Raw genomic sequence first — 26,206 nt, forward strand, 5'->3', positions numbered from 1 at the left:
TACAGGATTAGGGAAAGGGGTTTGACTTTCTGGCCAGTGACTGATACAGTGTTTGTTTGTACTTTTTTGTTCTGGAGATTCATTGTTGGCATTTATAACTACACTTTTTTTTTTTTTTACTAATCCCTGATTAGGATTAGTGGTCTCTAATATTTATTTGTTCAGTCAAGAATAAACATATCATTACATTATAGATGAAAGGTCAGAATAACCAGAAGCCAGCCTGTCATCTTAACATGTACTCAAAATGGACTAGAGGGTTTGGGATACTTAGTATAGTTTATTATCCTTAGTTAATAGTCCAGTTTACCTTAATATCCTTCAGAAGGCTACCAGTGGTTCTTCGATTTGAAAGAATAATTGTGTTTATGACAGTTATTACAGTTGTAAGGCCTATCAGAGTAACTATTTTCTGTTATTACTTCTCTTTTCGTTTACTACTCCCAATATATATCTTAGTCCATGATCTGTGTTGCGTTTCTAGTGCTTCACATTTTAGAGTTTTCATTGTCACATGACTTCCTCCCCTTAGAAAAGACTGATATTATTGTATTAATAAATGTGGCTTTATAAAAAAGGTCAAATTTGGGTGACTTTCTATTGGTGACAGATCTCAACTCAATATTCCAAGTTCTGTACAACTTGGTTCTCATGCTTGCCCAGCTGTCTTTTCTTCCTGCCACCCTCAAACATGTTACCTTCACCTGTCCAGTCTATCCTCACTGTCTGCTAAACATACTACTCTCTTTCCCGACTTTCACTCATACTGTTCTCTTGGCCTGCTTAGGAATCCTACCTATTCTTTAGTGCTCAATTAAAATCCCACAAGGCCGCTCCAACATACCCCAGTTTTACCATAAATTCTTTGGGGGCCAGGCACAATGTCTTTTATTTCTCCAATGTCTTCCTTAGTGTCTAGCACACATAGTATATGCTCAAGAAATCCAAGTGAATTAAATCTTTGTAATGGATTTCAGTAAGTATACCAGCATCTATAGCTTGTTTCCATACTCATAAGATATAAAGTTGTCTTACCATTATGAATACCTTAGAAGTCTGGGGAGAAAAATCTCCTGTGAACTACTGATAATGTTAAAAACCACAGTGTTAGCAAAAGTACGACATGTCCTTAATTTTAGGTGCCTATCCATTTTGATTGCTGGATTTTCCAACTGCCTAACCCCATGGTGACATCTGTATAAATCAGATGTGATTATTGTAATTCTCTTTGAGAGTGATGGCTTCACATTTCCATGCCCACAGCCTGCCAAAAATATAGCTGATGAAAACCAGGGGGAATAGAGGAATTTCCTGAAAGGAATAAACAAGTACATTTTCTTTATCTCATTACATTTCCACAAATTCATTACTACAAATAATTCTTTTTTTTTTAAGATATTGGAAATGTCTGTTTCTTTTTTTTAAATATTTCTTTCTTTCTTTCTTTATTTGGCTGCATTGGATCTTAGTTGCGACACGTCGGATCTCACTGCGGCATGCAGGCTCTTTCATTGCTGCGTGCCGGCTCTTCCTTGCGGTGCGTGGGCTCTTCATTGTGGCGTGTGGGCTTCTCTAGTTGTGGCGCGCAGGCTCTAGAGCACACGGCCTCAGTAGCTGTGGCTCGGGCTTAGTTGCCCCGTGACATGTGGGATCTTAGTTCCCCAACCAGGGATTGAACCCATGTCCCCTGCATTAGCAGGCGGATTCTCAATCCCTGGACCACCAGGGAAGTCCTACAAATAATTCTTAAATGTAGTTACATTTACCTATCAGGGGTCTTGTTGTTATAAAATATTACCTGGTATCAGAGTAAGCTTTTTGTTATGGGAAAGTAAAATACACACACCACACACACAAAGAGGGACTGAGACAGAGAGAGCTAAAGATTGCCAAAGAGAAGGGAGATATGAGACTTGGAGAATATTCAAAGGAAAACCACAACGAGAGTCAAAAGGTTGGAAAATATGATATTCTAGAATCTTATTATAGTTGGTCACTTGTCCTTCCTACTCAGTCACTCTATCATCTACCCTCACTCAGCCACCACCCTTCTCCCAGTTGTTTGTCTACTCACCCACTCCTGTCTGCCAAAACAGATACCCTCTCAACTTATCTACCAATGGACATTTGACTGTTTCTGAACCCGTATGAATATGAGTATAAGAGAAGGAAGGAGAAATATCTTTATGAGAGACTGGGTTGAGAGAGGGCATATTTGCATACATCTGTATGTGCCATTATATACGAGTGTGTGTATTTCTGCATGGGTGAGTGGCTGAGAATTTAATCTGTGTGTGTCTATGTGCATCTATAAATGTGTGTCACTGTGTGTGAGGAGGAGAGAGTGCCTGTGTTAGTCTTCTGTGGGCTTATCTGTGGATAACTTGGGTGTGAGGGGGCCATGGGTGTAGGGCAAGTTTTCTGTGGTCACCCTAGGGAGAGTTAGGACTTCAGTAGAACCTATCCTGAGACTAGGGATCTCCCTAATAAATGAGCCTCATGATGAGACAAATCTTCAGTGGAGGCCAGGGTGGGTTACCATAGCTGAGGGAACAGAAAAAGTTGTTTCTCACTTTCACTCACTTAGGTACTGAATCACAGTAGCTAAATATTATAAGAGCAAAGCATTTGTGTCTAGATTTGGACTCTCTAAGGTATGGTGGTGGACATGTGTGCATGGGGTGGGTGTAATATCTGTCATGGGGTTTTTCAGCAAAACCAGCCTTCAGCTCAACAATCGTAAAATCATTCTTGCTTGTAGATCTTGCTTCTCTGTGGTCTCTTAATTGTCCAAGACTTGCTCCCCATTACTTATAATATGTATAAATCTGTACATGTTTCGTATGTGTGTGAGAGGGTAAAAAATGCATTTCGAGTAGAAATGCATTTCTACTCGAACTGTGTGCTAAGACTCATTTGAACCCCCCTTTCCCCCCTCCAATAATTGTATTGATTCTCTGGCTCTACTCTCACATAGTATTAACAGGACTCTGTGTTGGAAGATGTTTTCTATTGTTTCTTAGGTTTGAGAGCAAGTTTAGCTAGTGGATACTCCAACTACCTGTGTTCTTATCTTTCTGTTTTTCTTTTATTTCTTTTGTCCCAAGTCTCCTCCTCATCAACATCTGAAAGAGCTAACAATCATCAGTCTGAGAACAGCTTACAAAACATTGACTCAGAGATTGTTCTTGGGTGGATGAAAATCCTGTCTGTTATTATTGGGCAAGAGAACATGTTACAGAAATATAATATAGGTGAAGAAAGGCGAAAGAAACAAGAATTACTGAACCCAAAGAAGTGAGGTTTAAAGGGGAAAATGTGATAATGACACTCAAGTTCATAAAGGGTTGATATAATGAGGTACTCTCTTGTTCTTTATCTCCCCTGAAGATGGACCAGACAAGAAGTTAAACTGTAGCCCCAGGGTGCTAGGCCAGGGGCTCCTTCATTCATTTTAAAAACAATTAATGAACATGCACTTTGTTTATTAAACACTTAAATTGTTCAAGTCATTGTAGTAGGAGCTGGGGACACAGGAACTAAGGCACAGTGCCCGCCTTACTGAGCTCAAAGCTCAGTAAGGGAGATAGGTAAGAACACCTTCGAATTCAGTATGGTAAGTGCCATGGCAGAGGTTTGCACAGGGTTCTCTGAAGCACAGAGGAAGGGTCAGTGAAAGGAAGTCATTGGGCTCAAAAGCAGGGAATCATAAATGAATTCATTGGAGAAGAGAGCCAACTGGAGAGAGAGTGTGAAGAAAGAATTGACAGGACTTGGAGAACGACCGCAGTGGTTATAGATGATGGAGAGAAAGAATTAAAAAATGATTTTTGAGGAGGAGATGTCTTGAAGAATGGTGGTATCCGTTGCAGAAATAGAGAAATTAGGAAGGAACTAGCAGTTTTGGGCGATGACTTAAGACTTGAGTCTGAAGGTGCCAAGCACTAGAAAAGGGGTTGCGGTTCTAGTGATAAAGACAGCACATCCCAACCCTGGTGGAGGTGTCAGCGTAGTGTGCAGAGGCAGATGAGTGAGGACATAGTTACAAGACAGTGTGGTGAGTCCTGTGGCAGGGGGGGCACGGGGCGTGTGTGTGTGTGTGTGTGTGTGTGTGTGTGTGTGTACATTTGAGACTAGAATATATTAAACTCCCTAGGTGTTTCTAGTATGAGTCTCAGCTCTCGTCCCTATCCCACTTCAGCCCGCTAAGGGACAGCATCAGACCGCTGAAACTCAAGCGTTCCTCCACGGCGTCGTGTGTGTGTGTGTGTGTGTGTGTGTGTGTGTGAGCCAATAGGAGGGGCATCAGAAGAGACTTTGGGTGGCGTTAGAGACTTTAGGTGTCCCTCCTAGTTGGGGGACAGGGATGGGGTCAGGGACAGGGAGTGTTCTAGTCCAGAGAAAATAGTTTGTTCAAATATCTGGTGGAGATAGAGCATGGGGCACTCTCAGAACTGAAAGGGCAAGTGTTCCAGAAGGGGTTGAAATTCAGGCCTTTGTGGTGGCCGAAGGATCAGGGCCAGAGACATAGGTTTGAGGGTCTTTAGTGTGGAGGTAGAGCCAGGCAGTAGGGAGCTGAATGAAGGCTGAGGAGCGAGCCTTGCAGCACACTCCTGGTCTAGAAGGTAGACACAGAGGAAGGGCAAGTGAAGGAGAAAGGGGAGGATGTGTCTGAGAGGCAGGAACCGAAGAGGACTCGTGCAAGTGGAATACAATATGGAGGCCTCCGGGAGAGTAGAGTGGTTTCAGCTCAATATTATCAAAATGAACACTGGATTTAGGTTTTTAGTATAGGTTTTCTTTTCGAAGGTCCAAATAATAATTTATACATTTAAGCTAGAGATTTAACCACGTTATGCACCTGAACAGAGGGAAAAGAAAAGAATGTGGGATTGTTTGTGTAACATTTCTGATAAGGGGACTGGGAGAGGGTGTGTCTTTGCTGGATGATTTCAGAACCTTCTGAGAAGAGGAGGGCTGGCCACCTGTTTCCCCTGGCTTGAAGACCAGTCTGGTGATTCCCAGCAAACCTCAGGTAGAGTAGACCTTATACCTCCAGTATGTCACCTGCATCTCATTCTGGGACATAGCCCGTGTCTATACAACAGCGAATAAATGTTTGGGGAAAGAATAAACTCAGGCATAAGGGTGTGGGCTTCAGTTTGTGGACCAGATGGTGTGTTCTGCTGTTGAAAGGCCATATGTAATTGATACATAAAGTGACAGACTGAAGCAAAAGCAAAGTAAGTATTTTAAGACAAGCAGTTAAAAAAAGAAGGCAGAATGTGACCCCAAAAGTGTGCTAAGATTTTGCCTACTGGCTTTTGGAAGAGCTGGGAACATCAGTGAATAGACAAGATGTCAAAAAAGAGCTTATCAAAGAATAGTAATGGGGTCACTGGCTCCGAGTATTTTTAAAGATGAAGTTGTCTTCTGTCAATTGGGAAGGCTCGGGTTTGGGGTGGGTTGGCCCTTCTTCCCTTCACTTCTTTTCGAAACCTTCAAGGTTCAATTCCCACATCAAAACAGTTGGGATCTTGTCTAGTTTTAGATAATGTTCGCCTTGTACCTTGTAGAAAGTAAGAGAATATAGGCATTCAATGGCAATAAAACATGTTTCAATAGAACAGACAGAAAGGCTCTGACCCCTTTTTAGGCTTCAAGACTCGCTGTTTCAGGTAGGTGTATGTAAGTGTGCTCATACATGTGCTCATACATGTGCCTTCCCGGAGCATGACATATGAAGAGCACAGTCAAGTGTGCGCCATAAGGGGACTCTCTGGCTTCAGTGAAGAGCTGGTGTTTGGACATGTAGCTAGGTTTCTTCAGGGAGCCAATGAGAAAGTTATCTGAAATAACCTGTGTCTAAAGAAGTGGAAAAAAATAAACCCAGCAATTATTTGAGAGTGTTAGTGAGGCCATTTCTTTTTATGGGAAGCTGTCTGGAAGAATAGCCTGTGCCTAGCTTTCTCAGAAATAGCAAAACATTTTCCTCTTTGGGGAGGGTATAACAGAAGACAAACAGGCCAAGTCTGTATGACACAAATGAAGTGGAACTTGGATAAAAATGGAATCAGTGTAGACTGCCAATTTAGCTAACTTGGGCCTTTTAAAATCTCAATTATGCAAATCAGCCAAATCTTCCCCTCACTTTGTGCTGTTTAGACACATGTACAGTTTTGTGAGAGCTCTAACAATGTAGCCACCTGGAGGTGTGGAGGCTCCTCTAACCTTCACCACAGGGAAGCACAGGAGGGCCCAGAGGTAACCTCCTGCAGCAGGAAATGGGAGCTTCATCCTGCTCTCCCTGCCAACCTCCTGTCCAGTTTCCTCCCGGCAGATATCTCCATTCCAATCTCCCCTGCCACTTGGGCTCTCTCGTTGTCACAGTTCAAGTGTTCTGAGAAAGCTGCACTAACTAGGCTTGGGCAGAAGGAGCCTGGCTCAGTCACTAAGTGGACTGCATGAGAAAAGAACACAGCAGACCGGTTCTTCACAACCAAACAACCACAACAACAACACAACAAAGAGATGTGTTTAGTGTTACATAAAATTTTGCACACACACACACACACACACACACACACACACACACACATCCTTTTTGTTTACTTAGTCTGCGTATAGACATGATAATTACTTGGCCAAATCAATGAAATCGTCCATACCTAGAGTAGCCCAGAATTTCTAGTTCGAAATGATTCGTCAGGGCTAAGCATGATAAGGAAGGGTGAGGAAATCAACTGCATAATTGCTTCAATTCTCTGCTTCCCTTTGCATATGTTGATTATTGAGAATCAATTCCAGCCTGAGAGGAGGCTTTAATTCCTGGTAAATGAATAGGAAGTAAGTAAATGTTCGGTGTTTCCCTCAAATTATGTCTCGTAATGTAAGAAAACAGTGGCAAAAAGCCATCGACAGATGGTGTTTTCATTAGCCAAAGATTTATTTTTCAAAGCCTTTTCATATTAATGAAGTAAAGATGAAATTAGAGTCATCTTGTCAGTTCTAGTTCTGTATTGCTAAAATGTGCTGGCATTCTGCAAATTGCTAGGGGGCCAGAGCAAAATAACCATTTGCCATAATGTTGTGATGGAGACCCAAGGTCCGTAGTCTAACCAGACCCCAAATTATGTGTTCAGCCCTAATTTTTGTTTTCAGTGGCTTTACAGAAGCTGTGAGTCTCAGCTGTAGGCCACAAATGAGGAACACACAGCAGGGATCTTAGTCCTGCTCTGCATTATGAATTATTTATAAGATATCAGTTTCATGACAAGTGTTGCAACAGGTTGCATACACTTGTTAGAAAACATTCTCCCCTTGGAATCCCATGTTTGAAAGAAAACACATTACAGTTGAAACACAGATTTCTTACACTGTATCTGCTCTGAGTTCCTCAATCTACATTATATTTACCTAATATGTCCATAAACTCATTTGTGAGACATGGAATTTCCACTGATCTAGGAATCTGGACCACTCTGCGGGAGGAAATCACAAACTGATTGGGCCTGTTACACATGCCCACTCTCTAACTTGAGCTGGACCTTTTCATCAAACTACAACTCCATCATATTCACCTTGTGTTCGAATTTTTGAAGAGGAGTCCAGACTTGTAGCCTCCACATTGTCACTATTGACATACTCACTAACCCTGTACAGTTTGGCATTTGCTTCCAAAACTCTACTGAAACTCCTTTTCCAAAGGTCACCAGTGGCCTCTAATTACCAAATCCAGCTGCCTTTTCTCAGGCCTCGTATTTCTTGCGCTCTCTGCATATCTGAGAGTGACAAATCCTTTCTTGAAACGTGTTTCTCTCGATTATCCTCTTAGCTTGGCCCAGATCTGCATTACCAACTGCTTTGCATATTGCACTCTCCTAACCAGTGCCCCTGCCCCCAGGCTCTCCTGTCTTAGTCTGCCCCACATAGGTTGATGTCATAAATGCAGCCCCGATTATGTCATTATCTTGCTCAAAAAAACCTGCAACCAAGATTACTCTACCCAGCAAGGATCTCATTCAGATTTGATGGAGAAATTAAAAGCTTTACAGACAAGCAAAAGCTGAGACAGTTCAGCACCACCAAACCAGCTTTACAACAAATGCTAAAGGATCTTCTCTAGGCAAGAAACAGAAGAGAAGGAAAAGACCTATAATAACAAACCCAAAACAATTAAGAAAATGGGAATAGGAACATACATATCGATAATTACCTTAAATGTAAATGGATTAAATGCTCCCACCAAAAGACACAGACTGGCTGAATGGATACAAAAACAAGACCCATATATATGCTGTCTACAAGAGACCCACTTCAGACCTAGAGACACACAGAGACTGAAAGTGAGGGGATGGAAAAAGATATTCCATGCAAATGGAAACCAAAAGAAAGCTAGAGTAGCAATTCTCATGTCAGACAAAGTAGACTTTAAAATAAAGACTATTAGAAGAGACAAAGAAGGACACTACATAATGATCAAGGGATCGATCCAAAAGCCTTTGGTAAACCCCTACTGCTTTCAAAGATAGGTACAGACTCCTCACCTAGACATTTAAGACCTTCATCATAACAGGGCCTCTGTCTCCATTTCCAGCCTGTGCCCCTCTATTTTCTTGTACCCTCTGTCCTAGTCAAACTCAACTCTGTTCCCTGGACGTGTCCTATGCTTTATTCCCTTTTACTTTTGCTCATGCTACTCCCTGTGCCTGGAACGCCCTGCCCGCCTCCATCTCTGTCTATTAAAATCCTGCTTATCCTTCAAGACCCAGCATAATTTCACCTCCTCTTTATCTCTGAAGTCAAAGCACCTTGAATAGAGTAGGTGCTCAATACCTTTTGTATTAAGTAGAAATGAAATACCTTTTGTATTAAATCTCCAAACTGCCATTTCTTTTTTTTCCCCTGACATCTACTTAGCTTAGAACTCATGTCCAAATCAACAATTGCGGCCCTTTGTTTTTCCTTTTTCTCTCCCTTTTTCCTTGCTAAGGAGAAGACCACAGATTGAGATGGTGGTGGGGTTAAAGAAGGCCAGGGGAGACACAGTATCCAAGCCAAGAAAAATGGAATAAATGGTGAAAAAAATCACTCCCATGGGCATAAAGCCAAAGAAACCAAGCAAGATCTGGCAAGAAGCAGAGATTAAGCTGATTCTCATAATCCAGATTGAGAACAAGTGAGATCAGACTGCCTGTCCTAGAAATACATATATCTGTGGGAATACTCCTCTGGGATGGATTCATGGGAACAGTGCCAAGGGTACTAAGGAGCCACAGCTACCTAGCGGAGTAGAAAGGGGCCAACACGAGTCCTCTCCCCTTCTTCCCACTATCCCTTGCCCCCTCTCCCCCCCCCCGCCCGCCCCTCCTCTGGGCGGCTGGGGAGAAAGGGGACGGCCTGCTGGTCTCCCTCTCGGCACGAGGCACGCGGTGGTGGCAGGGCTGGGGGCTGGCCTGGCCCCCCCCCCCCCCGCCCGCCCCGCCCAAAACACGCACTTTGAACAACTATAAACCATAGGAGCCATGGAGACAGCAGTGAAGCAATGAACACAACCAAGGGAAGGAATGCTGTGCTAGCACAATAAGGGCCAGGAAGTTGGGGTATTCCATTTGGAACAGACTTTGTGGGGATGTTGGGATGGTGAGTGAGAAAGGAGTGGATATTGGGGCAGGTCCTGGAAGAAGCAGCCGTCAGAGCTGAAGACTTGGAAATGAGGAGGAATAAAAAAAGCCCATTACCAATCTAGAGTGAATAACATTCTATTTTTTTCACATGAGGAATGTAAGAGAGTAGCTTGCTCAACTGAAAATATGTGAGGAGGTCTTAGTACTGTTTTAACTTATGTTATAATAAACAGATTTGCAAAGCGCTGCTAATGTTTCCCTAAAAGGATCTATGTCCCAGTAAACAACAGTAAACAATGGATGTCCTGTCTTGATACATACAGCTAGGCTTTGCATTTTGAAGTCTGGCATTTCTGTAGGCTATTGCTTAGTGCCAAAGGAGGGAAGTTGTGAGATACAACACTAGATTTTGATGAATTCCACACTGAAAATGCCATCTTTTTTTTCTGAAGGAGCCTACTGATAAATATAAAGTGTTATCAACAAAGACAAAAAAATCATGGAATACTGGGGCAAAGCTGTGTCTGAAGACTAGAGACCTGGATTCCAGTCCTGGCTTTGCTACATACTAGTTATATGACTGTGCAAAACACTTTAAGCCCACTCTGCAGCTCAGTTCTCTCATCTGTAAAGTGCTGACATCTCCTACTTCATAGACTGTCATAATTATTAAATGATATGTATGAAATTGCCTAGCATAGTGTCTGGCAAGTAGTAATTGCTCAATAAATTTTAGTTTTCTTAGTCAACTCATCTGTAAAAAAAGAGAATAAAATATGTTCTCCCTATGTCACAGGATTACTACGAGGGCAAAATGAGATATTGACTATGAAATCCTTTTTTTTTTTTTTTTTTGTGGTACGCGGGCCTCTCACTGTTGTGGCCTCTCCCGTTGCGGAGCACAGGCTCCGGACGCGCAGGCCCAGCGGCCACGGCTCACGGGCCCAACCGCTCCGCGGCACGTGGGATCCTCCCGGACTGGGGCACAAACCCGTGTCCCCTGCATCGGCAGGCGGACTCTCAACACTGCGCCACCAGGGAAGCCCCTATGAAGTACTTTTAAAAGTTAAAAAATATTATAGAAAACATAAAGTTGCTTTAATGTTATTAAATTCCTACATTCACAAAGTCATGAATGTCATCTTTTCCCCAATAATGACAGTCTGGAGCAAATGTACAGCATTATTACTTGGCACCTAGAACAGTGCTTGGCTCATGTGCAACGAATCTTTGAAATATTTGTTTACTGACTGACTGATTTCCACGTGATACTGGGTCTCAAACTCATTGAACGTTTCTTCTTTTTTCCCCTCTTCCCTGTTTCCCTCTGGCTTCATACTCTGCGATGGCAGCAAACTCTGGAGATGAACCTCACCAACCTGGTTAAGCGCAACAGTGAACTAGAAAATCAAATGGCCAAGCTAATACAGATCTGCCAGCAGGTTGAGGTATGTAACAGAAACATCTGTCATTCTTTCGAAGAACCTGGATCAGGCGATCCTTTTGGGGGGACTTGTTTTGTCAGAGTGTAGCTCGGACATTTGGAGTGAAGGGCTGAATGATAATTTTAAGAAGTCTCATTCCTTTAGGATGCTTGTTCCAAGAAAAGTGGCAGATAGCTATTGTTTAAAAAATAATAATAAGTGGTGGTGGTGGGTTGGAGAGACATCAATCCCAGGGGCAATCCCTTCTCCTTTTCCAATAGCAGGTGGTGTGAGAATCCAACATGAAGTGTGTTTCTTTCTTCATCAGACTGAACATCCTAGCTCTTTAAAAAGAGGAGTAAGGGAGTAAGGGAAGTCGGGAACCCCAGGTCCTCAGGGAAGAGCGAGGTTTGTTCAGTGCAATATTGTTTCTATAAGAATATCATCAGAACTGCTTCTCCTCTTCCTGGCCTCTCCTCCCTTCTTCCCCATGCACCTTACCTGGTCCTCACTCATCGCCTTTCCACTTATTCTTGTCATCAACAAATGGTATCTGCGTTAGAGTTATCTGCGAATTATCAAGTATTGTACAATATGAGGTTATCTACATCAGATCTCAGAACAGAGCCTACAAGAGGAGTCGACCTCTTCATAAGTGGAAATAATAAAACAAAGATGTTATTTTTCTCTTTTTTGCAAGAGTGTGAAACTTCAGCCATAGCATTTGGTTTTGGGTTGCTTTTGTTGAAGAGGTGATGGTAGGTAGGGCTTAAAGTGTAAACAGGGTCGGGTAAAATATTATACAGGACTCCTCATGGGCAGTGGTTGGATAAAAATGTTTCTGTTTATAAACCTGATAATCTAGTTCTAATCTTACTTGTATGACAGAAAATGTAATGGTTCAAGTTTATTTTATTTTAAGCAATAAAATAATTTTATTAAGATCTCATCTCTTAATACCCCCTGGGGAGTCCTATTTAAGAGAATGTGGAAAGTCTTCTTATAAGGCAAATAATCTTATATAAGTAACCACTCCTGATTGTTTGGATATCTTAAAGCATTGGGTTTCTTAAAGTAGATTGTTGTTGTATTATGAGCATACCATAGCAATTTAATCCCTGCTGGGCACTCCATTTGTGGAAGAGACTGGTGCTATAGGTAGAGTACACAGGATACCAGTTAAACTCAGGTGTGAGATTATGGAATGGGGTGGGGAATTTAGGAAGAAGCATAAGGAACGGAAAGAAAGAATGCTGGAATGTAAATTGGAAAGTTGGTTTCTGAACTTGACTCTGTCATTAACCGGTAGTATGAACTTGAGCAAGTCATCTAGCCTCTCATCTTCAGTGTCCTTACCTATAAAATGAGGGATTGAACTGAATACATGACCTTCAGTGTCACTTCCAGATTTCTCAAGTCGTGATTCTATGATTGTTGCTTTCTTTATTCTTTTCTTTTTCTCTTCGGTCTCATCCTTTCCAAGAGGGGAGAAGCAAAACAAGACATTTTAGAGTGGTTTTCAGCTATTCAGATTCCCTTTATGTTCTACTCTGTCAAAGCTTCTGATTATGCTGTTAGATTACAGTATAAGAAGCCCACACTGGTGAAGAGACAAGGAAGTATTGTGAGCAGGAGACAAGATAAGAAATCCCTTGCTTTAGAATTTACATGATTGAGGGTGGGGCAACATCTCATAGTGAATAAAATGTGGTTAGAAATTGTAATCATCACTTCCTCATTCTCATCAAAAAGTTATTTAAGTAGAGAGCAAGTTGTAGTCAAATTAGCAAAGTAAGCAGTTTATTTTCATTGCTTATTCACTTTAGCACCTCTCTAACATCTTATCATCCCACCCCCCTGCACCGCCCCCACCCCCAGGGAGCTTATCACTCTGGCCAGCCTCACCCAAACATAGCCCAGTTCCAACCCTTCCCAGCCCATCGCACCAATCAAACCTTTATGATTCAGGGCCCTACTCTTTTCAAGTGGCAAGGAGCTAGTCTCATAAAACAGTGCATCATTGTGTTAGTGGAGGAGGGCTCATCCTGGTCCTCTAGGTTATAGGTGATGTTTTCACAGTGCCTTTCTGAAGTTAGTATTCCTGCTTGAGCCTTCAGGAGATAACACTAGTGGTGCCAAATGTAAGCAAAGTAGGTGGGAAAAGTAGCCCCATGGCAACCAGCAAAGGAAGGGTTTAAGAGACTCCCTCAGGGATGCTTACTAATCCTCGGCCAATCCTCTGCTCTGGTACACAAAAGGTCACCTTTTATTAATACTTACTTATGCATAGCACTGTACCAGGTACAAAGAAAACAGCATAGACACAGTATTTACCCTCTGGGGGCTTACATGTTATACAAATCCACCCTGATGTGGATACACATGTGCAAGAAATACAGACAGTGGAATTGAAATGTTAACTGAGAATTGGGAAAGAATCTTGAGATACGGCATTACATGTCAAGGGTGAGAGTGTATTTTGGGAGTTAACTCCATGGTCTTATTCAGTTTAGGATTCTGTCTTTGACAGGGGCCCTACAGGATGGTTTATGGAAGGCCATGGCTGTGCTCTATGACATCATCCCTTCTGAAAGGTTAGGGGTGTGCCCTAACTTCCCCATAATAATAGGGTGAATCCAGGGTACTTATTATGTTTGTTCGGCACAGAGCCTGTGTGTCCAGAAGGCTTCAAGACAAGCCCCGGGATTAGAAATGCAGTTAAAGAAGAGATTTGAGACTTCATAACTGCTTATAAATACTTTATAAAATGAAATAAATAGGATACTTTCATGTAAGCCAGACATTAAGGGGTGGTTTGAATTTTTTTCATTTTATCTAATCCAGATTTTTCTATTGGGAATGACTATATTCACAGTGTAAACCAGGCATTTCACATAGGGCGGGGGTGGAGGATACCAGCTAAGGCACTTCTGAGAAAACTAGAATAGGCTATTTTCCTGCCAAACCTGTTCCCCTTCCTGATTGTCTGCAAATGTTTTTGTCACAGATTGACTTTTCATAAAAGAGCCATAAATACTGCCTCCCTCTCCTGGTTCTTTCTCCCTGTTCTCTATTCTCCTCAGAAAGTAAACAAAGCTGCAGTCTTCCTATTATTACAGAAACAGAGATTAGGATCACCACAGATTTGTTAGCTGAATTCTTTGGTAATGCAGCCTGTTAGAGTCACTGCCCAGCTTTCAGAATTCAGTGGATAGGCAGCTGGAAAATATTTTCTGTCGGGGCTGGAGAACATGGGAAGGAGGGAGAGGCAGGCCCAAGACTCCTTTAATCTGGTTAAGGAAGGGCATGCTCTGACCTTGCTACTCTGGCCACTTGATCTCTATATATAGCTCTTTGTCCGGTCTCATCAGGCATCCTTTGTTTACATTTCCAAAGGAAATCTCTGTTTAATGCATAGCCAAGGGAAAATGTATACCAACAGATGAATAGTTCCTCTTGGCTTCCAAGTCTGCATGGTTTTGTGAATAAATAAGCATTCCGGAAAATATTGAGGGGAAGAAAAATGGTTAAATACTTAGTAATCAGTCAGGCAACAACATTTCTTGAGCAAACGCTATGTACTCAGTGTGGTAGGTCATTTGGGGGTTACAAAAGAAACATTTTTTTGATGACCTCCAGAAACTTTTATTAGTCTAGCTAGGGACAACCCAGTATCAAGAGAGAAAGACTAGTATTTATAACACAGCGTGCAGTACAGGGAGCACAGATGAATGTAGTATAGCCCTTCTGTGTTTACTTTTTTAGTCTTCTTGTTAACTTTTAGGGCATGGAGCACATTAAAGCATTTTCCTGGCTATTTCGTGTGCCATCTGTTTTCCTCCCCTCCAGAACTGCTGCAGGACAATGGGTTGGTCCATCCCAGAAGCTCCATGGGCAGATTGATTTCTTTCTGGCTCTTCTCAAGCCTTTTAAGGGGCTGGGTGTCATGGCTGTTTAGCATTAAGAGAAAGAAAAAAGGAAGGAGATGAGCTGGAAGAGAGGGAAAGGCTTCCCTTAGTTTGGGGAATTTCAGATTTTCATCGTGCCACCAGGTCTTTGCTCCATTAAATTTCGGAAGTCTTAGAGCTCAAACCGTAGGTGGCTTGGAGTTCTCCCCTTTCTGCTCATGTTGCTCATTGAAATGGTATTTGGTTTGGGAAGAGCAAGATTCAATGTCTGAGTGCTTCTCCAAGCATAAAAATAAGTGTCTTAATAGAAATTAGTTAAAAAAAACACACCACTATGGATGACTTCAGCAGATGATCCTGAAATGTTTTAGAGTGGTCAAGCTAGAAGCAATAATAGAATCTAAATCATTAAAGCACAAATAATATGTTTGTTGGAGGGCTCTTCTGCAAGCACTGGAGGACATGATAAAATGAAGGAGTGATTAGACTGAAGTAAGTGTGATTAGGGAAAATTTGATGGATAAAATGCATTTTAGCCAAATGTTGCAGGAAGAAAAATAAATTCCTCCCTCTGCTGAGACAGAGAGCAGTGATATTAATGGAGGTGAAAATGAGCAAATTGTATGGGCAAAGTGGTACACTATGCACTAGGTATACACTGGGTATATAGAGATAAATAGCAAATGGTCCCTGACCTCAAGGAACTTGCTTAACAGGTAAAATGTCAAATATAATGTGAAGTGATGATTATTGTAATGAAGGTAAGTGCAAGATGACAAGCTAGCATAGAGAAAGAAGCACCTAAGTCTGCCTGAGGGACTTAGGAAGGACTGCAAAATGGAAATAAAAATCAAATTGTCTTGAAATAAAGTAGAATTTTGCCAAAAAAAATGAGAAAAGGGAGCAAAGGGAACACCATGTGAGAACACAGAAGGGTAAACAGCATAGAGGTGTTCAGGAAATCACCCGAAGTTTGGTTCAGCCAGAATGTGAGATGTGAGATCATTGCAAGAGGTGAGTGTGGAGAAGCAGCTAGGGCCTGGATAGTGAAGGGCCTTGTATGCCACGCATAGGTGTTTGGACTTTATCCTGAAGACTCTAGGGACCCATGTAAGGATTTAAAGTAGGTGAATAACTGGATAAGGTCTTCATTTCAGGATTGCTCTGGCTGTACTATGCAGGATGGAGCAAGGGTCAAGGGTCAAAACTGAAGGTAAAGAGACCAGTTAGGTGGCTTTTACTGATCCATGGAGAGATGAAAACCCAACCTAAGGCAATGGCAGTAGGGCTAGGGAGCAGGGGATAAATTCAAAACACATTTGTAGTAGGTAGAATCAATATGACTTGGTGATCAGTTAGATGCAGTGGGTAGAGAGATGAGAGAATAGTAGGGTGATCTATAGGTTTCTGCCTTGGGTAACTGAATGGATGTGTTTCCTTTAACTAGGTTAGGAAATAGATGGAGTTCTTTTTATTTTTTAAATTTTAACTTTTTTTTGAATTTTATTTTATTTTATTTTTTAATACAGCAGGTTCTTATTAGTTATCTATTTTATACATATTAGTGTATATAAGTCAATCCTAATCTTCCATTTCATCCCCCCCCACCCCACCGCTTCCCTCTCCCCTTGGTGTCCATACCTTTGTTCTCTACAATTGTGTCTCTATTTCGGCCTTGCAAACTGGTTCATCTGTACCATTTTTCTAGATTCCACATATATACATTAATATACGGTATTTGTTTTTCTCTTTCTGACTTACTTCACTCTGTATGACAGTATCCAGGTGAATCCACGTCTCTCTACAAATGACCCAATTTCGTTCCTTTTTATGGCTGAGTAATATTCCATTGTATATACGTACCACATCTTCTTTATCCATTCATTTGTTGATGGGCATTTAGGTTGCTTCCATGTCCTGGCTATTGTAAATAGTGCTGCAGTGAATACTGGGGTGCATGTGTCTTCTTGAATTATGGTTTTCTCTGGGTATATGCCCAGGACTGGGATTGCTGGGTCATATGGTAGTTCTGTTTTTAGTTTCTTAAGGAACCTCCACACTGTTCTCCATAGTGGCTGTATCACTTTACATTCCCACCAACAGTGCAAGAGGGTTCCCTTTTCTCCACACCCTCTCCAGCATTTGTTGTTTGTAGATTTTCTGATGATGCCCGTTCTGACTGGTGTGAGGTGATACCTCATTGTAGTTTAGTTTTGCATTTTTTTACTAATTAGTGATGTTGAGCAGCTTTTCATGTGCTTCTTGGCCATTTGTATGTCTTTGGAGAAATGTCTATTTAGGTCTTCTGCCCATTTTTGGATTGGGTTGTTTGTTTCTTTAATATTGAGCTGCCTGAGCTCTTTATATATTTTGGAGATTAATCCTTTGTCCGTTGATTCGTTTGCACATATTTTCTCCCATTCTGAGGGTTGTCTTTTCATCTTGTTTACGGTTTCCTTTGCTGTGCAAAAGCTTTGAAGTTTCATTAGGTCCCATTTGTTTATTTTTGTTTTTATTTCCATTACTCTAGGAGGTGGATCAAAAAAGATCTTGCTGTGATTTATGTCAAAGAGTGTTCTTCCTATGTTTTCCTCTAAGAGTTTTATAGTGTCCAGTCTTACATTTAGGTCTCTAATCCATTTTGAGTTTATTTTTGTGTATGGTGTTAGGGAGTGTTCTAATTTCATTCTTTTACATGTAGCTGTCCAGTTTTCCCAGCACCACTTATTGAAGAGCCTGTCTTTTCTCCATTGTATATCCTTGCCTCCTTTGTCATAGATTAGTTGACCCTAGGTGTGTGGGTTTATCTCTGGGCTTTCTATCCTGTTCCACTGATCTGTATTTCTGGTTTTGTGCCAGTACCATATCGTCTTGATTACTCTAGCTTTGTAGTATAGTCTGAAGTCAGGGAGTCTGATTCCTCCAGCTCTGTTTTTTTCCCTCAAGATTGCTTTGGCCATTCGGGGTCTTTTGTGTCTCCATACAAATGTTAAGGTTTTTTTTCTAGTTCTGTAAAAAATGCCATTGGTAATTTGATCGGGATTGCATTGAATCTGTAGATTGCTTTGGGTAGTATAGTCATTTTCACAATCTTGATTCTTCCAATCCAAGAACATGGTATATCTCTCCATCTCTTTGACTCCTTTCATCAGTGTCTTATAGTTTTCTGAGTACAGGTGTTTTACCTCCTTAGGTAGGTTTATAACTAGGTATTTTATTCTTTTTGTTGCAATGGTGAATGAGATTGTTTTCTTAATTTCTCTTTCTGATCTTTGGTTGTTAGTGTATAGGAATGCAAGAAATTTCTGTGCATTAATTTTGTATCCTGCAACTTTACCAGAATCATTGATTAGCTCTTTTAGTTTTCTGGTGGCATCTTTAGGATTCTCAATGTATAGTATCATGTCATCTGCAAATAGTGACAGTTTTACTTCTTCTTTTCTAATTTGTGTACCTTTTATATCTTTTCCTTCTCTGGTTGCCATGGCTAGGACTTGCAAAACTATGTTGAATAATAGTGGTGAGAGTGGATATCCTTGTCTTCTTCCTGATCTTAGAGGAAATGCTTTCAGTTTTTCACCATTGAGAATGGTGTTTGCTGTGGGTTTGTCATGTATGGCCTTTATTATGTCATATATGGCATAGATCCCCTCTATACCCACTTTCTGGAGAGTTTTTATCATAAATTCGTGTTTAATTTTGTCAAAAGCTTTTTCTGCATCTATTGAGGTGATCATATGGTTTTTATTCTTCAATTTGTTAATATGGTGTATCACATTGATTGATTTGTGTATATTGAAGAATCCTTGCATCCCTGGGATAAATCCCACTTGATCATGGTGTATGATCCTTTTAATGTGTTGTTGGATTCTGTTTGCTAGTATTTTGTTGAGGATTTTTTATTTTTTTCAGTACGTGGGCCTCTCACTGTTGTGGCCTCTCCCGTTGCAGAGCACAGGCTCCGGACGCGCAGGCTCAGAGGCCATGGCTCACGGGCCCAGCCGCTCTGCGGCATGTGGGATCTTCCCGGACCGGGGCATGAACCCATGTCCCCTGCATCAGCAGGCGGACTCTCAACCACTGCGCCACCAGGGAAGCCCTTTGTTGAGGATTTTTGCATCTATATCTATCAGTGATATTGGTGTGTAATTTTCTTTTTTTGTAGTATCTTTGTCTGGTTTTGGTATCAGGGTGATGGTGGCCTCATAGAATGAGTTTGGGAGTGTTCCTTCCTCTGCAAATTTTTGGAAGAGTTTGAGAAGGATGGGTGTTAGCTCTTCTCTAAATGTTTGATAGTATTCACCTGTGAAGCCATCTGGTCCTGGACTTTTGTTTGTTGGAGGATTTTAAATCACAGTTCCAATTTCATTACTTGTGATTGGTCTGTTCATATTTTCTGTTTCTTCCTGGTTCAGTCTTGAAAGGTTATACCTTTCTAAGAATTTGTCCATTTCTTCCAGGTTGTCCATTTTATTGACATAGAGTTGCTTGTAGTAGTCTCTTAGGGTGCTCTGTATTTCTGCGGTGTCTGTTGTAACTTCTTTCTTATTTCCAATTTTATTGATTTGAGTCCTCTCCCTCGTTTTCTTGATGAGTCTGGCTAAAGGTTTGTCAGTTTTGTTTATCTTCTCAAAGAACCAGCTTTTAGTTTTATTTGTCTTTGATATTGCTTTCTTTGTTTCTATTTCATTTATTTCTGCTCTGATCTTTATGATTTCTTTCCTTCTGCTAACTTTGGGTTTTGTTTGTTCTTTTCTCTAGTTCATTTAGGTGTGAGGTTAGATTGCTTATTTGAGATTTTTCTTGTTTCTTGAGGTAGGATTGTATTGCTATAAACTTCTCTCTTAGAACTGCTTTTGCTGCATCCTGGAGGTTTTGGATTGTCATGTTTTCATTGTCGTTTGTGTCCAGGCAGTTTTTGATTTCCTCTTTGATTTCTTCAGTGATCTGTTGATTATTCAGTAACATATTGTTTAGCCTCCATGTGTTTTGTGTTTTTTACGTTTTTTTCCCTGTAATTGATTTCTAATCTCATAATGTTGTGGTCGGAAAAGATGCTTGATATGATTTCAGTTTTCTTAAATTTCCTGAGGCTTAATTTGTGACCCAAGATGTGGTCTATCCTGGAGAATGTTCCGTGCGCACTTGAGAAGAAAATGTTATCTGCTGTTTTCCGATGGAATGTCCTATAAATATCAATTAAATCTATCTGGTCTATTGTGTCATTTAAAGCTTGTGTTCCCTTATTAATTTTCTGTCTGGATGATCTGTCCATTGGTGTATGTGAGCTATTAAAGTCCCCCACTCTTATTGTGTTACTGTCCATTTCCTCTTTTATAGATGTTAGCAGTTGCCTTATGTATTAAGGAGCTCTTACACTGGGTGCATGTGTATTTATAATTGTTATTATCCTCTTCTTGGATTGATCCCCTGATCATTCTGTAGTGTCCTTCCTTGTCTCTTATAACATTATTTATTTTAAATTCTATTTTATCTGGTACAAGTATTGCTACTCCAGCTTTCTTTTGATTTCCATTTGCATGGAATATCTTTTTCCATCCCCTCACTTTCAGTCTTTGTGTGTCTTTATGTGTGAATTGGGTCTTTTGTAGACAGCATATATATGGATCTTTTTTTGGTATCCATTCAGTGAGCCTGTGTCTTTTGATTGGAGCATTTAATCCATTCACATTTAAGGTAATTATCGATATGTAAGTTACTATTACCATTTTCTTAATTGTTTTGGGTTTGTTTTTGTAGGTCCTTTTCTTTTGTGTTTTCCACTTAGAGAAGTTCCTTTAGCATTTGTTGTAGGGGCGGTTTGGTGGTGCTGAATTCTCTTAGCTTTTGCTTGTCTGTAAAGCTTTTGATTACTGTCAAATCTGAATGAGATCCTTGCCGGGGTAGAGTAATCTTGGTTGTAGGTTCTTCCCTTTCATCACTTTAAACATATTGTGCCACTCCCTTCTGACTTGTAGAGTTCCTGCTGAGAAATCAGCTGTTAACCTTATGGGAGTTCCCTTGTATGTTATTTGTCGTTTTTCCCTTGTTGCTTTTCATAATTTTTCTTTGTCTTTAATTTCTGTCAGTTTGCTTACTATGTGTCTTGGTGTGTTTCTCCTTGAGTTTATCGTGCCTGGGACTCTCTGCACTTCCTGGACTTGGGTGGCTATTTCCTTTCCCATGTTAGGGAAGTTTTTGACTACAATCTCTTCACATATTTTCTCTGGTCCTTTCTCTCTCTCTTCTTCTGGGACCCGTATAATGTGAATGCTGTTGCGTTTAATGTTGTCCCAGAGGTCTCTTAGGCTGTCTTCATTTCTTTTCATTCTTTTTTCTTTATTCTGTTGCGCAGCAGTGAATTCCACCATTCTGTCTTCCAGGTCACTTATCCATTCTTCTGACTCAGTCATTCTGCTATTGATTCCTTCTAGTGTATTTTTCATTTCAGTTATTGTATTGTTCATTTCTGTTTGTTTGTTCTTTAGTTCTCCTAGACCGTTGTTAAACATTTCTTGCATCTTCTCGATCTTTGCCTCCATTCTTTTTCCGAGGTCCTGGATCATCTTTACTATCATTATTCAGAATTCTTTTTCTGGAAGGTTGCCTATCTCCACTTCATTTAGTTGTTTTTCTAGGGTTTTATCTTGTTCCTTCATCTGGTACATAATCCTCTGCCTTTTCATCTTGTCTATCTTTCTGTGAATGTGGTTTTCGTTCCACTGGCTTCAGGGTTGTAGTTCTTCTTGCTTTTGCTGCCTGCACTCTGGTGTATGCAGCTATCTAAGAGGCTTGTGCAAGCTTCCTGATGGGAGGGACCAGTGGTGGGTAGAGCTGGGTGTTGCTCTGGTGGGCAGAGCTCAGTAAAAGTTTAATATGCTTGTTGCTTGTCTGCTGGTGGGTGGGGCTGAGTTCCCTCCCTCTTGGTTGTTTGGCCTGAGGTGACCCAGCACTGGAGGCTACAGGCTCTTTGGTGGGGATAATGGAGGACTCTGGGAGGGCTCACGCCAAGGAGTACTTCCCAGGACTTCTGCTGCCAGTGTCCTTGTCTCCGCCACGAGCCACAGCCACTCCCCACCTCTACAGGAGACCCCCCCCAGCACTAGCAGGTAGGTCTGGTTCAGTCTCCTATGGGGTCACTGCTCCTTCCCCCTGGGTCCTGATGTGCACACTACTTTGTGTGTGCCCTCCAGGAGTGGGGTCTCTGTTTACCCCAGTCCTGTTGAAGTCCTGCAGTCAAATCCCACTAGCCTTCAAAGTCTGGTTCTCTGGGAATTCCCCCTCCCATTGCCGGACTCCCAGGTTGGGAAGCCTGACGTGACGTGGGGATCAGAACCTTCACTCCAGTGGGTGGACTTCTGTGGTATAATTGTTCTCCAGTTTGTGAGTCACCCACCCAGTGGTTATGGGATTTGATTTCATTGTGATGGCGCCCCTCCTGCCATCTCATTGTGGCTTCTCCTTTGTCTTTGGATGTGGTATATCTTTTTTGGTGAGTTCCAGTGTCTTCCTGTCGATGATTGTTCAGCAGTTAGCTGTGATTCCTGTGCTCTCACAAGAGGGATTGAGAACACATCCTTCTACTCCACCATTTTGAACCAGTCTCCCAGAGTTCTTTTTAGACATGTGAGGTTTGTTGTGCTGTCAGTCAGAGAGTCTAGTAGGAAATGCCTGTTGGACAGCTGGCTGGATCTGGAGGTCAGGAGAGAGGTCTGGGAAAGGAATAAAGACTTGGGATCATCTAAGTGGCACTGAAAGCCACGGAGAATGTACAATGTACAATGAGAAGAAAGCCTAGGGCACAGAAATCCAATTGTTTGTCACTCAGAATACAACAACAAAGTGACTTTACAAAAATAAATGAAAAGACTGTGGAGCTTTTTATGAGATTACTGAGGGTTGGCCTGTGATTAAAAAATTAAATATCAGGAGGAAATTTTTCATTTGTGGGAATAGTCAACATATTAGAAATTACCTGTGTAAAGACTATAATAATAAGTGACACTTAATGAAGATTTCATATATTGCAGGTAATCACTTTGTATGTGTTGACTCATTTAATCCTCACAACAACTCTATGAAGTAAACACTGTCATTATTCTTGCTTTACAGATAAAGACATTGAGATACAGAGAGATTGAAGTGATTTGCCAAGGTCATGCGGCTAGTAGGTAACAGAGTGGGGATTTGAGTCCAGGCACTTTAGCTCCAGAGCCTATGCCCCTAACCACCCCATTATACTTCCTTTTGCAAGGCCAAGGTACACATCACTTGGGTGTCCCTTGTTTATCACCAGTGGTTCCTGACTCATCATGAGGATGGCTTGTAGTCAGTAAGGAGAATGATATATGGGTGTGAATTCTGGAAGAAAGCAAAAGAGAAACAGATGGAGCAGAAGGGAGGAAGAAAACTGACAAAACAGAGGCTGAAAATAGCAAAGGAAGAGAGGCCTTCAAGGTGTGGAACTTTTGATAGAGTCCATTGGAGCAGCACCATTATACAGGAAGATATCATTAATGACCTTTGAGGGAGAAGGTTTAGTGGAAAGGTGAGGATAGAAGATAGAGTCAGAGAGGTCAAAGAGAAAGTAAGTTGTAAGGAAATGCACGCTGTGAGAAGTTTGATCATGAAAGTGTAGAGAGAAATAGAGTGGTAGTTATTATCCTTTTGAAGTGCAAAACAATCAGACTCACAAACACTTGTACAATATTCTAGTTGTTTATCTTGTTACTGGGTAGCTAACAGTAGGAGTCACTAGATCCACTGACTCTGACCACACATACTTCATTTCCCATCCTGACTTGGCTTCCAGCCATCTTTCCAATCCTGGGCCCTCCTGCCCAGCTCCAAGCCTCAGTTTCTACAACTCACTCCTCCTAGAAAGTGTGTAGGTTCTGGGATGCAATGTGATGTGGTAGCTTTGGAGCTGGGCATACTAGCTGTGTAACCTTGGACACACACATAACTTCTCTGAGCCTTGGTTTCATTATCTATGACACTTAGACTAATCATATTTTGAAGAGAAAGGTAGTACATGTAAAACACTTGCTACTGTAATTGGCAGATAGTCAAGGCTCAATAAATGGTAGTAGCAGTAGCAGCAGCAGCAGCAGTGACAATAGGAGCAGTTGTTAGTATTAATCGTACTAGTAGTACTAGCAGTATTTCTGGGCACCTCACCTTTCCCAGAGATTCCTAGCCCTGACCTCAGGACTTCTAGAGGATCATCGTTATTTCTGAGGGTGGGGAAAACAGTCAGTCCCCAGTGTTCACAATCAATCTTAAATTTAACACATGAACCAGAACTTTCCTTGGGAAGGGGGAGTGGTAATGAAATTACAGCACTAAAAATGTTGGAAATCTCAGCCATATGGCCCTATTTAATCACCTACCAACAACTGTGCAAAGGTGGTACACTAAAAAGGGTTATTATGCTCAATAAGCTGCCGGTTTTCAGTTACTGAATTAAACAAATTTTATTTAGTATGGAAAAGTTCACTGCCCTTCTGCAAGAATATCTAAGGGATTCTTTAAGTTGATACTTAAGTAAACTTGCCTATTATCCTGCCCAAATTCCTCTTGATTCCTGCCCCAAAGCAAAGGCAAAAGAAAAGTTTTGGGGAGGGACAGATGCTTTCACCTCTAGTGGTTTTAAAAACAGAGAGTTTGGGGGATTTTTTTTTTTAATTGAAGTGTAATTGACATACAACTCTGTTAGTTCCAGATGCACAGCATAGCGATTCAATATTTATTTGGGATTTAAAAATGTTTATTAACCAGAATGTTCTGTATTTTTGTGGGAGATGGAAGAGTAAGAGCAGCAGACTTAATACTAAGCTCCTGAGGACGATTTGGGCTACCAGTGCCTGGTGAAAATGAAATAGCTATTTTGAAACCAGCGTGGAATTATAGGTGGAGAAAATGGTTTTCATGAACAATGGGAAATAAGTACATAGTGACCTAGTCAGTCTATTCATTTATACTACTGAAATGACTAATTCAGAGTATTATATTCAATCTTATTAAGTATATGGCAATTAATATTTAATATAGATGAAAAACCTAAATTAACTGTGTAATCTGAAGTGTGGGCATAGCCTATTTTTATACTAGAAAAGAAAGTGCTTTATAATTTTCCAGATACCTAATGTGTTTGATTCTTTTACAAAAATACTTTATGACAATTCTTGATATATTCCAGTGAAATAAAATTTTCGAGGACATTAAAGGTTGCATTTGAAACATTTGGAGGGTACGGACACATGACAGGGTTGTAAGGATAAAATGAGTTAGGATGAACATTGTTTTCCCTCCCCTCCTCCCCCATATCTATAGGGCATATAAACTTTCCAGTGTGGCCATGTTTTCATAGTCAGAACAGTTCATACAGGCATGCACTCTTGTTCTGCTTTTGCCCTTTTTTTTTTCAGTGCAGTGAAGCTCATTTTATAGCTCTATTCCCCATCTGCTGCCTTCTTCCTGCAGTTCCCGTTTCTCAGTGTTCAAATTCTATGTTAAATGACCAGAACACTTGCCTAATGTTGGACCCTTCTGCTTACTCTGCTCTTTGCACAATCCACCCAAGTTCCCCATTTCCAATGTGCTCTTGGAAAGTTGGTGGAATTCTAATAATTCAAGTTAAAGCCCTATCAAGCCTACCCTGTACCTTTAAATGTTTCCAGTTCCACCCCTACCTCCAATCTCTCTTGCCATCAACCCATCCAAAATACCAAACAAATAAAACAAAACAAAGACCAAAAAAACACCTAAAATGGAAACGACTACCACTATAACAGACATGCACACAGCCCTTGAAATGCCCTTTCTGTCTCTTCCTGTCTAGAAGAGTCCAGCTGTATGATATGGTAAGCAGAGATTGGGAGTGGGAGAGAACCATATTTGAATCATATGTGCTGGTCTTTGTGCTAGAGGCATTCTTGTTTCTAATCTCAGTGTTTATGACAACCCTGTGATAATGTTGGTGATATCCCCATTTTATAAATGAGGAACCTGAGAGTGAGAGAAATTAGATGACTTATTCAAGGTCACACATAGAGTAAGCTCGGGCTCTGTCTTGCATCTCTTTGACTCTGAAGTCCATATTCTTTCTGCTGCACTATTTGTTTACTTGCCACGGATTCATTTGTGTTCAGATAGAAAGGAGACGGCTTAGGATGTCCACTGATTTTCCTCCCTTCATTAAACAGCTCCAGAAGAATAGATGATCTATCTGGGGCCTTGGCATTCC

General features: G+C 41.1%; 1 protein-coding gene across 2 annotated transcripts in view; it reads left to right on the forward strand.

The window, feature by feature from the left end:
• MID2 (midline 2) overlaps positions 1-26,206 on the forward strand; it is a 92,166-nt gene that overhangs the window by 5,642 nt on the left and 60,318 nt on the right. For both annotated transcript variants that reach the window (XM_007456706.1, XM_007456705.1), the window contains exon 2: positions 10,979-11,074. In XM_007456706.1, the coding sequence (XP_007456768.1) occupies positions 10,979-11,074 (96 nt within the window). The remainder of the gene's footprint in view (positions 1-10,978; positions 11,075-26,206) is intronic.

Source organism: Lipotes vexillifer, unplaced genomic scaffold (assembly GCF_000442215.2).
Source record: "Lipotes vexillifer unplaced genomic scaffold, Lipotes_vexillifer_v1.1 scaffold1728, whole genome shotgun sequence".
NCBI lineage: Eukaryota > Metazoa > Chordata > Mammalia > Artiodactyla > Lipotidae > Lipotes > Lipotes vexillifer.